We start from the raw sequence: 16,990 nt of genomic DNA on the forward strand, positions 1-16,990 counted from the left end.
AGCAGTCAGTGCAGCAGGGGCAGGTCCAGGCTGTGGGAGCAGTCAGTGCAGCAGGGGCAGGTCCAGGCTGTGGGAGCAGTCAGTGCAGCAGGGGCAGGTCCAGGCTGTGGGAGCAGTCAGTGCAGCAGGGGCAGGTCCAGGCTGTGGGAGCAGTCAGTGCAGCAGGGGCAGGTCCAGGCTGTGGTAGCAGTCAGTGCAGCAGGGGCAGGTCCAGGCTGTGGGAGCAGTCAGTGCGGCAGGGGCAGGTCCAGGCTGTGGGAGCAGTCAGTGCAGCAGGGGCAGGTCCAGGCTGTGGTAGCAGTCAGTGCAGCAGGGGCAGGTCCAGGCTGTGGGAGCAGTCAGTGCAGCCACCTCTGTCTCAGCCTCCTCCACACTCAGTGTGAGCCATGTGACTGTCAGGACGTGGAGTGTGTAATTTCCTCCGCTACATCCACAGCTACCTGACCCGAATACTAAGCAGCAGCTCCGCCGAGAGACACTGCAGAGACGGCTGATCGCTGGAGCAGGGAGACATCCGCAGGCAGCCATGGAGATCAAGGAGCAAGGGGCACAGATGGAGCCACTGCTGCCAACGGTAAGAGCCCGTCACTGTGCATGTATGTGCTCCTCAATGCCCCTGCATAGGATGCTGTGCCCCCACCGATGGGCTACAATGGGGGCTGCAGTACAGCAGCAGTGCTCTCCAGGGCTCCTGTGTACCCACATGTGTGTATGAGCTGGAGATGATCATATTGCAGACATGATACATTGTGTGGGGATATAATAAGCCTGTCCTGTGGATGCATTGGGCAGAGCACAGGCTACAGATTTGGTGCATAGCATTAATCACTTCCCAGGCTTTCCTGTATGCAGGACCCCAGGTGCTCACATTTGGGTGTCCCCCATTCCTTATGTGCTGCTTGCTCCAATCTTCATATCTGGCTTGTCTTATGTCCCATGTTGCATATCCCAGGCGTTCATACACCATGAATATCCCATGTGATGATATCTGCTGTATGAGCCCTTTTATAATGTCTGGTTCACAATCTATGATTCTTATATGGAGAATTAGAATATTATATTCTCCTTATCTAATGAATATCTTTATATATGGTGCATACCCCAATCATCATATCTGGTTTATAATGCAGCCCTGTATGTGTATCTTTATATTAGTAATACCTCATATCTGGTGTATATGTCATTCATTCATCTGTGGTGAGCGCCATAGGTTTCCCCTATAGTAGATGTCCTGCTTCCATGTGATGCTCATCCTCTGTCTCCATATGTAATGCATAGCCCTGCTGTTATATATGGTGCATGCTCCATTTGTGCATATATTCTATCACAATAAGGTCATTTTTTCATCCATATATACTGTATAACCTGCTCTTCACAAATGGTGTATACATCAATTCTTAATATATAGTTCAAAACCCATTCCTTCATGTATGATGCAGCCATCCATGCATTGCCCATGTCTTCATATAAAGTGCATGCAGCAGTCTGCATCCACAATGTCTTCATGTCTGATATCATTGTCTTCATATGTGGTCTATATATCATACCTCCATGTTTGGTGCATAGCCAGTGTCTCTTTAGGTGCTGTATATAGCCTATGTCTCCATATTAGGTGCATGTCCCAGCTTGCACACAGAATGCCGTTATATATGATGAATATCATTATCTACATGTATGGTCTATATACCATACCTCCATATTTAGTGTATAGCCAGTGTCCTCTTATATTATGTATATAGCCCATGTCTTTATATAAGGTGCATGTACCAGCTTGCACACCCAATGTCTTCACATATGATGAATATCATTGTCTTCCTATATGGTCTATATGCCATACCTCCATGTAAGGTGCATAGCCAGTATCTCCTTATATAATGTATATATCCCATGCCTGCATAGATGGTGTATACCTCATTGCCCCATGCAGTCTAATATGGCGGCATTCACTTCATATATGGTGCATACCCAGTCTACATACACAATGCATGTATATATATATATATATATATATATATTCTACATACACAATGCATGTGTGTATATATATATATGGAGAGAGAGATCACGCCGTTCCTGCATTAAAGCCCACTTTTTTCTATTTTTTGTTCTGCTTTCCTTTTATATATATATATATATATATATATATATATATATATATATAAAATCTATAATATGTAGTGAATATGCTTGTTCTTATATGGATGTATACAGTATACCATCATTTTATGTAGCATAGTCTGTGTCTCCTGTGTATCATGCACCACGCATTTATATATGGTTACTACCACGCTCTTCCTATATGGTGCATGCCCATTTGAAGGACACAATGCCAGTGTCTCCTTATGTATTGCCCATGTTTTCATATATGGTGCATGCTCCAGCTTGCACACAGTGTCTGTAGACCATGCCTCCATGCTTGGTGCATAGCCATTGTTCCCTTATATTGTGCATAGCCTATGCCTTCATCGATCTTGTGTGCTCCACGCATTTATACTGTCTATGGCTACCACCACGTCCTCATATATGGGGCCTCTATATATAATTCATAGCCCAATGGTGCCAGTCTCCATACCCGGACTATAACTCTTGCCATTTTTTGTGGTGCATACTTTATTCCTTTATACATAGTTGTAAAATTACTTGGACTCTGCACGTAGATGTATATAAGGGTAATGGTAATTTTGTAGGTATGACGGTGGTCAGCTTGGAATGGCTTTGAACCAGTATAGTCTGTGAGCCAGGTACCATGTGTGGGTGTAAAATGTCGGAAATTATCATGTACTTTCGGCAAGGACAAAAAGCCCCATGCTGCTTAAATCAGTCAATTAATCAGCGCCGGCACTGCTGATTATTCCAATGTAACAGCTTCAGAAAAGACCTGGTTCCTGACTCATCGACGTCTATAATTATTGTCAAGTATTCAGAAGTAAAGAACATTGCCAGGAAAGGTTTCCTCTGTAGTTATTTTTTTGTGCTGTTCACTTGGTGAGCCATTTCTGCACCATTAAATATCATCTTATGGAAGAAAATGCTGTTTTGTACATTAGCGGTTGTATTAGAGTTTTTTTCTGCTTGTTTGTGTCTATGAGACCATTAGGATGTAGTGTGAATTAAAAGGTCTTCTCTTCCATAGCTAATAAATAACCAAAATGTTGCTGTTAAAAGAGTTGTATTCTTATGTCTTAATGTTGCTGTTAAAAGTGTTGTATTCTTATGTCTTTTTATATTTAAAGGGACTCTGTCACCTGAATTTGGCGGGACTGGTTTTGGGTCATATGGGCGGAGTTTTCGGGTGTTTGATTCACCCTTTCCTTACCCGCTGGCTGCATGCTGGCTGCAATATTGGATTGAAGTTCATTCTCTGTCCTCCATAGTACACGCCTGTGCAAAGCAATCTTGCCTTGTGCAGGCGTGTACTATGGAGGACAGAGAATGAACTTCAATCCAATATTGCAGCCAGCATGCAGCCAGCGGGTAAGGAAAGGGTGAATCAAACACCCAAAAACTCCGCCCATATGACCCAAAACCAGTCCCGCCAAATTCAGGTGACAGGTTCCCCTTAAAGGGAGGGACTTATTGTCTGCCTAAATAAGTCACAAATGTTATCCCATTCCTTCATAGATGGGGCATAACCCGTGCCTTCATATATGAATACTATCATGTATTCTATACAATTCCTTCATGTGTAGTGAATATTTTTGTCTACTTACATGGTCCATAGGGTATACCATCATTTTTGGGACATACTGTATCTGGCGTCTCTTTTTCTATTGCCTTGCTTTCATAGATGGTGTATTATACCTCATTCATTCATATGTGACAATTTGTGCAAATTTGTTGCTTTTTGCTAAATTGTGCTTTTTTTCGACAAGGGGCAAGGGAAAGTTTCTGGGGTTTAGTTGGAGCAGCCTCCTATTTCCCAGTAGATTTGTGCCTAATGCAAATCTACACCTGTTTATAGATCATCATGTTCCCAGTTATCTGGCACATCAGTTGTCCTGCTGGAAGGATCGTGGAGCCAGATCTATTGATCTACGAATGCTGAAGAGGTGCACAAAGGTCCACTTTAAAGAGGTTGTCCACTACATTTACAGTGATGAACTATCCTTAAGGTAGTATAACAGAATATTTCAAAAAAGCGATAAGAGACGTTTCGGCTCCACCAGAGCCTTCATCATACTCGCTTGTTTAGAGAGTTTTAGAGCGTATAGGGAGAATAGGGATAAGGATCCCGGTGATGCTAAGTTTGCGTAATGCACAGGCGTATCTGCGCAATGTTGGGACAACTTTTAATCTGGGTAGAGGAAGGAGGTAGCGGCGCTCCCGTGCCTAGCTGTAGTGATCGCTAAGCTGTTCTTCTGATAGTGGCCACCGCAGGGTGATACACATCTGCCTCCTACTGATTTGAATAGGAGGCGGATGAGCAGTACCAATTCCCACCGAGTACCTGAAGAAGGAACAGCTCGGCAAGCGAGAACTTCTGGCCGGCAGCAACCTCCTGATCGGTGGGGGTGCCGGGTGTTGGACCCTGGCCGATCAGACATTGATGACCTATCCTAAGGAATCGGACAGGTAAAAGTAGAAAGGTCAATGTAAAAGTAGTGGGCAACCTCTTTTAATCGGTTGGATCTGGCTCAGGCAACTGGACACAACTAATGTATAGAAACCCACTTTAAGGACAGGTGCAGACGACCGTGTAACCTCTCATCCAAGAGAATCAGACCGATTGTACAAATCATACTCGGATCCGAGTGTGATTATAGGCTCATCGGATTTCCTCGGATGAGCCGAAGATGGAGAAAAAATGTCTCCATCTTCTCCATTCTGTCAGTCTGTGGAGATCGGACTGCACTCACATGTCAAACATCAAAGAAAACAGTAAGACCGCACCCTGCAATCACAACGTCTCTGTGGACATAAGGGCGCACGTCCATACCAGGGGGTCCATCCCAGATGAAAAGTCCAAATCCAGAAAGAAGAGAAGGACAGCGCCACAACGGATAGTGAAAAAGCAGCTCACATTTTATTCTGCCTCCTGCCTCCTCCTCCTATCCGTTGTGGCGCTGCACTTAGATGTCATCTGGGTGCAATCCGATGTTTTTCCTGATCACACTCGGACCGAAAATACAGACGTCTTCATGAACACTTCGTTTTTTATGGCTTTATGGGTTTTTTCAAGCATTTTTGTGTTTTTCTTTTTTTATTTTCTGTCTAAAATCCAAGTTTCCTATAAAACCAGATATAAATGATCTGAAGCTCAAGACATTTTTTTCATCAATTTAAACAACGTATATTTACTTGAGATTTGTTTTATGTTGGCCGCATATTTTTAATATTCAAATGATTCAGTCAATGGTGATGCAATATGTGAATCAGGGAATGCAGAGACGTGTAGTGTTCTTTTTTTAGCATTAATATTGGAACAGTTCTGCGTTTTATTCAATGTATTAAAGGATTATTCCCAAAATAGTAAGTTGTTCTTAACTTTTTGATTGCGGGAAATGGAGAGCTAAGCTCTGTAGAGCCTCTTGAATGGAGCGGAGGTGCGCATTCTCGAATTCTGTGCTATTTATTGTCTATGGGACTGTTTAAAAAAGTCGACTATTACTGGTCGGGGGGAACACCATATTGGCTCCAAGAGCTGCTTTTTTTTGGTGTTAGACAGAAAGTAAAAGAGATGAAAAAGTTTTGCCCCATTCCTTGCCTTCTGATAAATGTCTGTATCTCGATGGGTCTACGATTGAGGCATGGTGACCTCCACTGACGTGTCTGTGAGTGCTGTAAGAAGAGGATTTCATGCCTATTTTGGACAATTGGATAAAGACAAGTATGGTGTGATAACTTCCAGGTCTCAATACTTGGTGGGACAGACCACCCCTGGTTATTGTGCACTGGATCTCTGCCACCCAACCTGACCATCATGAATCTGCTGCTTGGATCAAAAATGGATTGGTGCCCTACTATGTTTTCAAGACAACTGCCATAAACATCCTCCATAGGTCACATCCATTCTTTTTTCTCTTATTGTATGAATTGAATGGAACTACCGGTGGCAATACATTTCTGTCTCCCAAATCATAACATTATGGACATGAAATTACTTGTATTGAAAGGAAACTTCAAATCGCAGAAAGACAGGAGAGTCTGGGAATATAAACTGATGACGACCTTTGACAGTCTTAATGCAGGAATGAATGTGTCACATGGATTTATGTCTTTTTACATCAACTAAGGAACTTGCCCCTCCGATCATGAAGGGTCATTACAACAGAGACCCTAATCACAGGACAATAAAACAATCCTTATCTAAGAATTGGCCCAATATTTATGGACGTAACTGTTTATCACCCATGGTAATTCTGCTTCATGTCACCTGTCTTATCCATGGTTTTTCCCTTTTTTTCTCTGTGCTATGTTGTGTATAAATATGTGATTCTTCAGAATTTGTTTTAGTCTTTGCCTGATGAAGAGACCTGTGTAGTCTCGAAAGCTGCAATTTGTTACCATCTTTTCAGTTAGCCATTAAAAGGTATCAACCACTGAGGACTCTCAATTCTAAATATTTTTCTATCCACTGGCTAACACGGTACCAAGATATATTACTTTCCTGTATCCAAATTGTGAACATTTAAAAGGTCAACAAAGAGGGAGGTTTATCCTAATTTACATTTAAAGGCATATTTGTTTTACAGTTCTAAGGAGGACATTTTGAACTCAAATGTTGGCTATTATAGAAAGTGGAAACCCATTGTTAGTCTTGATACTGTGTAGCCGGGGCCCTAACTACAATAGGTGCAAGGTTTGCAATGGCACTCGGGCCCTGGACCCCAAGGGGCCCAAAAAGTCTCTTTGGCCAATATGAGTAGACTATTACTATTAAAGACTTGCAAAAATTGTGGTCCCCATTGGAGCTTTTGCTTTGAGGCTTCAAGTTACGACACTGTGTGTAGCTTATATACAGTTATGCCCTTTAATAAAGGGACTCTGCAGAACACCTTTGACTATTGAAATCTCAGTCCTGCATCTTTCGGAAAGACAGAAAAGACCAATGTTCACAATGGGGCAGTAGTGCCAGGAAACAAGACTGCACGGCTCTATGAGAACTGTTGTTGTGATTGTGGCTGATGTATAATTGACAATAATAAAAAAAAAAATTCTAGGTGCATTGACCACCTGGTTTGTGGATATTATCTATCACTAATATGATGATTTATCATAGATTTTCAATATTGCGCTTTTCTTTTGTGAAACATTGCAAATAAAGCTTAGTGCAAAAGTTCCACAGAAGACCCCTTTGCAAGCTCAAAACGCATAAACCATGTTTTCTTGATACCACAGATTATTTTGGGGTTGTAATAAGCTCTCTAGGTTGCAAATTCCTTGGGGTTTTCCTGCTTCTCTTACTTCATTGCACCAAGTCATGGCCACACTGTATAATCAGAAATACTGTACAATCGTACTGTGTTACCTTGTAAATGTACAGTCATATCTGGAATAAAATAAGATTCTTAGTGCAGTTTTAATCAAGCTGTGATCTCCTTAATTTTGGCCCAGCATCCATCTGTCCATAGCTGATTTTAATTAGTGCGGCATATAGCCAGGTTCCTACCAGGCACGCTCTTCAGGCTGTGTGCTAGAGAGAGATGGTCTTACTGTTTCTTAAATACTTCTCAGCAAATATACATTTATACATTATTATCTACTGTATGTCATATACACTATATAATACTTTCTTACCTATAGCCCATATATTGCCAATGATACATTAGGTCACCAATTTTTCAAAATGATCATAATTATCAAGTGGCAGTAAAGTCACTTGCTACATACCCATTATACTGCAACATAGCAAAGCAGCGCGCTCTAAGCCCTATGCTAGTTAAGCTTAGGATGGGGTTGACAGAAGGGACGATTATGACGCTACTAGATGGTGGCCCGATTCTAACACATTGGGTATTCTAGAATATGCATGTCCACGTAGTATATTGCCCAGCCACGTAGTATATTGCCCAGCCACGTAGTATATTGCCCAGTTACTCAGTATATTGCCCAGTGATGTAGTATATTGCCCAGTCACGTAGTATATAGCAGAGCCACGTAGTATATTGCCCAGTTACGCAGTATATTGCCCAGTGACGTAGTATACAGCACAGAGCCACGAAGTATATTGCACAGCGATGTACTATACAGCACAGAGCCACGTATTATATTGCCCAGCCACGTAGTATATTGGCCAGTCACGTAGTATATTGCCCAGCTATGTAGTATATTGCCCAGCCACATATGTCACAGGTTAAAAAATAAAAAATGAACATATACTCACCTTTCGAGGGCCCCTTGTAGTTCGGTCACATGACCGTGACGTCATGGCAGGTCCTTCTCGCGCAGGCGCGCAGGCCCTGTGATGACGTCACGGTCACATGACCGTGACGTCATGGCAGGTCCTTCTCGCGCAGGCGCACAGGACCTGTGATGACGTCGCAGTCACATGACCGTGATGTCACGGCAGGTCGTTCTCCCATACCATCCTGGGCACCGGAACCTGCCGGAGGTCACCAGAGCTTCGCGAAAGGTGAGTATATAATGATTCGTTATTTTTTTTATTATTTTTAACATTAGATGTTTTTACTATTGACGCTGCATAGGCAGCATCAATAGTAAAAACTTGGTCACACAGGGTTAATAGCAGCGGTAACGGAGTGAGTTACCCGCGGCATAACGCGGTCCGTTACCGCTGGCATTAACCCTGCGTGAGCGGTGACTGTGGGGAGTATAGAGCGGGCACTGACTGCAGGGGAGTAGGGAGGGACTAATCAGACTGTGGCTGTCGCTGATTGGTCGCGGCAGCCATGACAGGTAGCTGGCGAGACCAATCAGCGACTTGGATTCCATGACAGACAGAGGCCGCGACCAATGAATATCCGTGACAGACAGAAAGACAGACAGAAGGACAGAAAGATGGAAGTGACCCTTAGACAATTATATAGCAGATTTTTCAAGGGCCCTTAAATACCTGGTGCTGGACCATACAGGGGTTTCTGTTCTCTTCTTTTCCAAGCCAAGTTTAATATTAGGAAAGGAGTATAACATTAGGGGAGATATTAACAGAAAAAGCGGTCTGCATATGACTGCAAATGTGAAAATCACATACACATACTTGTGTCCTGAACTTGCCTAGAGTTTCTCAAATTTTCAGACACAATCCTGGCAAATTGCATTGAAGGGGGTGGGGTTTATGTAAGCACTGCCCAAAAGTGGGTGCCTAGGGATGGCTCAGACGGATTACTGTAATAGGTGTGTCGGGGCCTTCATAAGATGGTTTGATGGGTGGGAATTAAACATTTCTATTAACCCAACAGAAAAATTGGTAAGTATTGATATGAGCAGTTACTTGACTTCAAGTGACACAGAGCAGTATCCTAACATTACTAAACTTGCCCATGAAAGCCTCATGATAAAAGGGGAGCCATGCTCAGGGAAAAATAAAATAAGCAATATTTACCAATGGAATCGCCCTTCTTCCACCCCTGCAGGACCTAAAGTGGTTACGCTGTGGTCACCACTGACCTGACTACTAAGACCGCTAATGGTGGTTAGGATGTCATCATTGCCAGTCAGAGATAGAGAATATTTATGTAGGGCCTGTCTACATTTGGGCCATTTTGACTCTGTCGGGGTTTAGTCAGAAATAATATAAAAAAATGGGATTCGGATATTACCCCGACACGCATGTTCACGCTAGTGAAGCTGATTAAATCACTTTGTAGTCCATATGGTGGTATCCTACGCTTCTTAGTCTGAGTAAAGAGACTCTTTGTTGGTTCAGACGGAACTCCTGAAGATGCGACCGTGTGGCCCAAATGTGATGTCGTTAGGCCCTTATCCTGTCTAAAGGCAAAGTCAGAAGGCCTTATAAATTGGAGCGAGATCAGACCACAATGCATGGATTCTTTCAGAGGCTTTCCCAACCAAAGCATGATAGCCTCATATATTTCTATGCAGCCGTCACGCTCGGGTCAGGAGAACCATGGCCAGACTGCCTTACAGTCCCATCTCGGTCTCATTTATATTTCCGTCTAACTGCACCCTAATAGAGGGGAATACGGTAGATCTAATTAGACAATCGCAATTTTTCAGTTTTTCAGAAATGGAGAAAGTTGATAGTTGGCTCTTTGTCTACAATGACAATATGGTGGTGGCTTTTGTACAGGAAAACCTGTAGGTATAAAACACAGATCAGAAGAAAAGTTAGCAATGTAGTTATAGGGTTTCACTAGCCAAGTGCCAAGAAAGGATCTTGTACATGGTGTGAGATAGCGCTCACTAACGAGTAGGGGAATACTCGCTTAGCAACGGGATTCAAGGTACACAGGAACACTTTTTGCACATAACAGTCTATGCGATTTATTATGGAGTCATAATCCGTACCACGAACAGTCCATTACACACTGTGTCAGGACATGACATTAGGTTTCACATCATTAGTTTGCGACAACTAAACATGCTGGTCCTCCTCTGACCAGTTGCCATGGGTGACCGCACAGTTCATAGAACATAATAAGCACCAACAGTCTGTGGAGGTACCTTACAGGAGCTCCAGCTCCACCCGCTGACTCCTTGTCAGTCCTCTTTCCTGGGAAACTGCCTTAGGGGATCACCAATTTGCCTGAGAGGCATACACCAGTCGGTTCCAGACACACCAAAGGACGGTAGCTTCCCCAACACAGTAGCTGTCACTGGCTCTGCAGGTCCTTGGCCTCACTTCGTGCTCTTCAGGGATCCAGTCCACACACACAGGACCTCCCAACACAGAGGCCACTCAGGACCACGGCCTCACCAGGTGCTCTTCAGGGATCCGGTCGTCCCCACTCTGGACCTCCCAACACCCAGGCCAGTCAGGACCACGGCCTCACCAGGTGCTCTTCAGGGATCCAGTCCCCACTCTGGACCTCCCAACACCCAGGCCAGTTAGGACCATGGCCTCACCAGGTGCTCTTCAGGGATCCGGTCCCCACTCTGGACCTCCCAACACCCAGGCCAGTCAGGACCACGGCCTCACCAGGTGCTCTTCAGGGATCCAGTCCACACTCTGGACCTCCCAACACCCAGGCCTTTCCTCTCACAGGACCTTCTAGCCAAGAACCATTCAGGTCCATACAGAATTACTTGTGGGACTACAGGCCCCGAACAACCTTACTTCAGGCTTACAGCGCGGAGTATCTTCCTCTGCGACACACGTACCGGCCATTCACAATAATGCCGGACTGTGTTTCATCAACATAGTTATGCCTGCAACTGCCATGCATTCCGCCCCTCAATACGCCTCCATGCGTATTCTGGGTAGACCATACAGCACCCCCTACCTGTAACAGGGGTCGCTGCATCACAGTGGACATATTTCAGCGCTTTAAAAATTGCAATATGTATGGAAATGTAATTTGACAACTATTATGTATGATTTGTGACAGGAGTCATCAAGTGACTGGCAACACTGTCGATAAGCTGATTGAAGGGGCCGAGGTGCTATGGCCATTGGTTTGTCCCCCTCAATGTATACCGTTGTGTTTAGTACAGCCGCTTATCACATGATGGAGTAGTGAGACCAAGCTCCTAACCAATGCACCTTTAATCAGTGAGTGTTGATAACTGAACCTACAAATATCTGATATAGGTCATCAGTCTTGTAGGACTTTAACGTCTAGTTATAATGTAGAATTGCCCCTTGAAAAATTTGAGGTTCATGCAGAACAAATGACACCTCCGATTACACTACAAGAATTTTACTGAGAACATATATAACAGACCGAAAACTTGAATTCATAGCTTGGTAATTTGGATGATAAAATATTTAGTCTTTAGGAGTTAAGAATATTGGAGACCTTTTCCGTTCTGGAAACCAGTCAAATATATACAGATAAGCCCGTTCATCTACGTTGCCTGTATACTTCTTCATTTCTTCATTCATTCTTCCTTTCACTTCTTCTTTGTCTTCATTTTGCGTTTGCCGTCCATTCCTTTATACAGTGTACCATATCTTCCTATTATACACAGATACATAGTCACTTTTTGGAAGCACAAACCGTACACAACCAGGCTACTTCTATATTTGGAAGACCTCAAGGTTGGAGTGACCTTGTCTTGATAAGCCAGGAGCGAGATGATTTGTTTTCATCACGATCTTCAGAGTTGATTTTTTTAATTAAGACATCACTTTGTGTTGCTTTACTTCTTGAAATATTATATGACCCTCAGTTCAAATGGATAATAACCCTCTGACATCTCACCGTCATCCACCAAGATATCTTGGTTCAAGGTTGGTGGTAGCCACTGTGCAAAGAAAAATAGTTGAGGCTTTCAAATTAATACTGCCAGTTGGTTGCTACCTGGCCTTTGCCACCAATATCTATGTCCCACATTGGCCAAGTTGGAAGAAACACGTTGAGATGGGCTATGCTGCAGGAATAAAATTCTCTTGACCTGATTGATTTGAAAGTTGTTATTAACACTGCATTTCGACACCAGTTTAGTTGTGGTGGTTGTAACAGCAACAGCAATGAGTCCCATTATAATCTTTGCTATTGGCCCCCATTATCTCGATGTTTGCATATACTAACTACATGATCATTTCAAACTTTTTATATCAGTATTCTCCAAGCATTGAAAGGTTATACATTTTTGTAATTACTTCATTTCCTTATTTTGCTTCTTTCTCCCCTAAACATTGTTCTGTAGGGATTATTTTTAATGCCAAGTTCATGCTCGTTTTAGAAGCTGCTTACAACTGCTGATGAACAAACATCTTTACTCTCTATGCAGACAATTAGAGTACAGGACTTTCCCTGTTTAAGCCTCTCTTCTTCCAAACTTGGTACTAATGCAGGGGAATTAACATACTCCGAGTGCTTGAATATAGTGTATACCGGTATATGTTTACTGAGCAGCAGTTTAAAGGAGCTTCTAAAGGAGCATACGATTGGCATCGAGGCAGCATTGCAGCATAGTCTTTGGGAGAGAATGAAGCAAAGTAAGAAAATGAAGTCTAAAAGTATGTTACAAAAAAATGAAAACTTTACAATATCTGGAGGATAGTTCAACAAAAACTAAAGTAAAAAGTGGGACAAAAAATGATTTCATTTGTGATGAATGTCAACGGAAAATCGGTTTATTGGCACATAAGGAGTTAAATGTAAAACAAGTCTTATAAGAATAGTTACAATTAAATTTGCTGAGTCTTATAGCGATGACTAATTGTATATACTTAACCTCGCTAAACGAAAGAATCACCGATAACGGCTGTCTTATTTTTAAATGTTGTGAAGAAACCTCTTTATATGGTTTCAGGTGTGACTTTCAGATGCCCAAACTACGCTCAGGCTTAAAGAAGACATGTTACCACATCTAAAATGGCAGTGTTTGCATTTTATTTCCTCTGCTCCCCTGTATACTTGTTGCTGTTGTCTTTTTTTTTTATCCGTCATACTGTTCCAGAGATATGGGACTTTATCATTAGTGATGATTTTTATTGTATTTACTAAGCGGGGAGGTGGCTGACCGAGTAATTATGCAGAGCAGCCTAAAGACACGCCCCAGAGGATCATAAATTAACACTACATAAAATGTCCCATATCGTTGGACCAGTATAGCGGATCTTATAAAAGCAAAAAACAAATTACTCAGGGGAGCAGCAGCAACTAAATAAAAGCAAAACTAGTCTCTTTTCACCTGGCAATAGAGCAAATGTGTTCTTAACACTCCCCTACACTCATTACATCTGTTTGCCTATAAAACAACCTAAGCTCCAAAAAGTTCTTAATTTCCCTACAAACTATACAGAATAGTTCTACCACTGGACCGTGTGTTACTGAGTATTAATATATTATTTGTACAGAGGACTACGTGAATCATTATGGCTCTTCATTAGTTTTTTAAACATGTGACATGCAAGAAAGTAGGCTGGGGCAAGCCGCAACAAATGATGGGTGAAAATGTTGTGATTGACCGGGGTCTGATTGTCAGGACCACCGTTGATCTTCAGAATGAGGCTCTTAAAGGTCCTTGTTCTAATGGTATGGCGTAGTGGCAATACATGAGCGCCATCTCTATATTCAGTTTCCATGGAACTGCCAAATCCTATGGATAGCTGATAGCTTTCAATGCAAAAGCCATACGGTTTCCAGAGATATAGGCCTTTCTGTTAAGTGCTACTTCTTATGCTGTACAAGGGGGCAGTCAGTGCTCTCAGGGTAAAAATGCAACGCAGACTAAAGTCACGCCCCAAAAGAATCATGTGAGCCACGCCCCTTTGTTAATGACCATGCAATTTAGCACTTATTGAAAAAGGCCCATATCTCTGGAACCATACGGCAGATAAAAAAACAAACAAAATAATAATTCGGAATACTCAGGGGAGTAGAAGAACGAAATAAGACCACAAGCTGGCCATTTTTGACCTGGTAACAGGTCCTCTTTAACTTGGATTTTCCATCCCATAAAATGATGGCATGACATGACTTTATGATTTTTTGGAGTCTGACCCCTGAGACCTCCACGAAACATGAGATGGGAGAAACAGAAGGGTATCTAGAGCTGATTTAGAGCCAAGTACCACTCCAATTTGTCCTTGGCCACTTGGTTGTGTTCGGAACCACAATCTGTTCCAGAACGAAGATGTTCTGCAGTAAAAGTGGAAGTAGGACTTCAAGGGGTTGGATACACGTTGGAGAGACAGAAAGGTATCTAGAGATGGTTTAGAGCCAAAATCCCCTCTAATTTTTCCTCGGCCACCCGGATGTGTTGGCAACCTCAATCTGTTCAAGAACGATATTCTGTAGTAAAGGGGACGTAGGACTACAAGCTAAAAGAGGTCACATAGAGATCGGAGAGACAGAATGGTATCTAGAGATGGTTTAGAGCCAAGTCTCCTTCTAATTTATCCTTGGCCACCTGGCTGTGTTGGGAACCACACTCTGTTTAAGAACGACACAGGACTGCAAGCTACAAAAGGTCTGAAAGGAAATCCCTTTGAAGAGAAACCTTGGTCTTGGGTTCCTTCTTCTGGGATCTGCCCTCAGTTTTGCTAGCAATAAATTGAGAAGAGAATGGATCCTCTAGTTCAGAGGTCCCCAACTCCAGTCCTCAAGGCCCACCAACAGGTCATGTTTTCAGGATTTCCTTTGCATTGCACAGGTGATGCAATTATTACCTGGGCAAGACTAAGGAAATCCTGAAAACATGACATGTTGGTGGGCCTTGAGGACTGGAGTTGGGGACCTCTGCTCTAGTTCACCTGAGGAATGAGTTTGGATTGATGTAGGATCAGTGATGGTCACGGCATGGTGAGCTTGCTGCTATAGTTGTAGAGCTGTGATCTGTACGTCAGACTTTTCATTTAGCAGCGTCTTACGACTCAATGAGCTGGAATGAGTTACCGAAAGATGATGCTGGACGTGCGTGCATGGCTCTTGTCAAAAATGAAACGAAGCGCATCCTATGGCACATATCCGCTAATAAGATAGATTCAGATGTCTAGTAAGAGTTTTTTTGTTGCTTATGAATGTTTTCTTTAAGCTATTTCTATGAACATGAACATGTGTTACCTTATTTGTTATCTAATATATATATATATATATATATATATATATATATATATATATGTATATATATATATATATATATATATATATTAAATGGTGGTCCGATTCTAATGCATCGGGTATTCTAGAATATGCATGTCCACGTAGTATATTGCCCAGCCACGTAGTATATTGCCCAGCCACTTAGTATATTGCCCAGTGACGTAGTATATTGCCCAGTCACGTAGTATATTGCCCAGTCATGTAGTATATTGCCCAGTCACGTAGTATATTGCCCAGTCACATAGTATATTGCCCAGCCACGTAGTATATTGCCCAGTCACGTAGTATATTGCCCAGTCACGTAGTATATTGCCCAGTCACGTAGTATATTGCCCAGCTACGTAGTATATTGCCCAGCTACGTAGTATATTGCCCAGTCACGTAGTATATTGCCCAGTCACGTAGTATATTGCCCAGTCACGTAGTATATTGCCCAGTCACGTAGTATATTGCCCAGCTACGTAGTATATTGCCCAGCTACGTAGTATATTGCCCAGCCACTTAGTATATTGCCCAGTGACGTAGTATATTGCCCAGTCACGTAGTATATTGCTCAGTGACGTAGTATATTGCCCAGTCACGTAGTATATTGCCCAGTCACGTAGTATATTGCCCAGTCATGTAGTATATTGCCCAGCTACGTAGTATATTGCCCAGCCACGTAGTATATTGGCCAGCTACGTAGTATATTGCCCAGTCACGTAGTATATTGCCCAGTCACGTAGTATATTGCCCAGTCACGTAGTATATTGCCCAGTCACGTAGTATATTGCCCAGTGACGTAGTATATTGCCCAGCCACGTAGTATATTGCCCAGCCACGTAGTATATTGCTCAGTCACGTAGTATATTGCTCAGTCACGTAGTATATTGCCCAGCCACGTAGTATATTGCCCAGTCACGTAGTATATTGCCCAGCCACATAGTATATTGCCCAGCCACGTAGTATATTGCACAGCAATGGAGTATACAGCATAGAGCCACGTAGTATATTGCACAGCAATGGAGTATACAGCATAGAGCCATGTAGTATATTGCCCAGCCACGTAGTATATTACCCAGCCACGTAGTATATTGCCCAGCCACATAGTATATTGCACAGCGATGGAGTATACAGCACAGAGCCATGTAGTATACAAACGTAAAATAAAAAATAAACATATACTCACCATTCTTTGAAGTCCTGGCCCTGTGTGTGGTGCACGCGGCAGCTTCCGGTCCCAGGGTTGGTATGGGCGCAGGACCTGTGATGACGTCGCGGTCACATGACCGTGACATCATGGCAGGTCCTTGTCGCATACCATCCTTGCCACCGGAACTTCCTGCTTGCATGGAGCCGTCACAGGAGCGTCACAA

The 16,990-nt window shown here is 42.9% G+C and overlaps 1 protein-coding gene across 3 annotated transcripts in view; it reads left to right on the forward strand.

Moving 5' to 3' along the window:
* The first annotated feature begins 266 nt into the window (after positions 1 to 266).
* SLC4A10 (solute carrier family 4 member 10) overlaps positions 267 to 16,990 on the forward strand; it is a 241,875-nt gene continuing 225,151 nt past the window's right edge. For 2 of the 3 annotated variants that reach the window (XM_069733040.1, XM_069733043.1), the window contains exon 1: positions 267 to 574. In XM_069733040.1, coding sequence (XP_069589141.1) covers positions 527 to 574 — 48 coding nt within the window. In that variant the 5' untranslated portion in view covers positions 267 to 526. The remainder of the gene's footprint in view (positions 575 to 16,990) is intronic. The other variant, XM_069733042.1, reaches the window with a different exon arrangement.

Source organism: Ranitomeya imitator, chromosome 7, assembly GCF_032444005.1.
Source record: "Ranitomeya imitator isolate aRanImi1 chromosome 7, aRanImi1.pri, whole genome shotgun sequence".
NCBI lineage: Eukaryota > Metazoa > Chordata > Amphibia > Anura > Dendrobatidae > Ranitomeya > Ranitomeya imitator.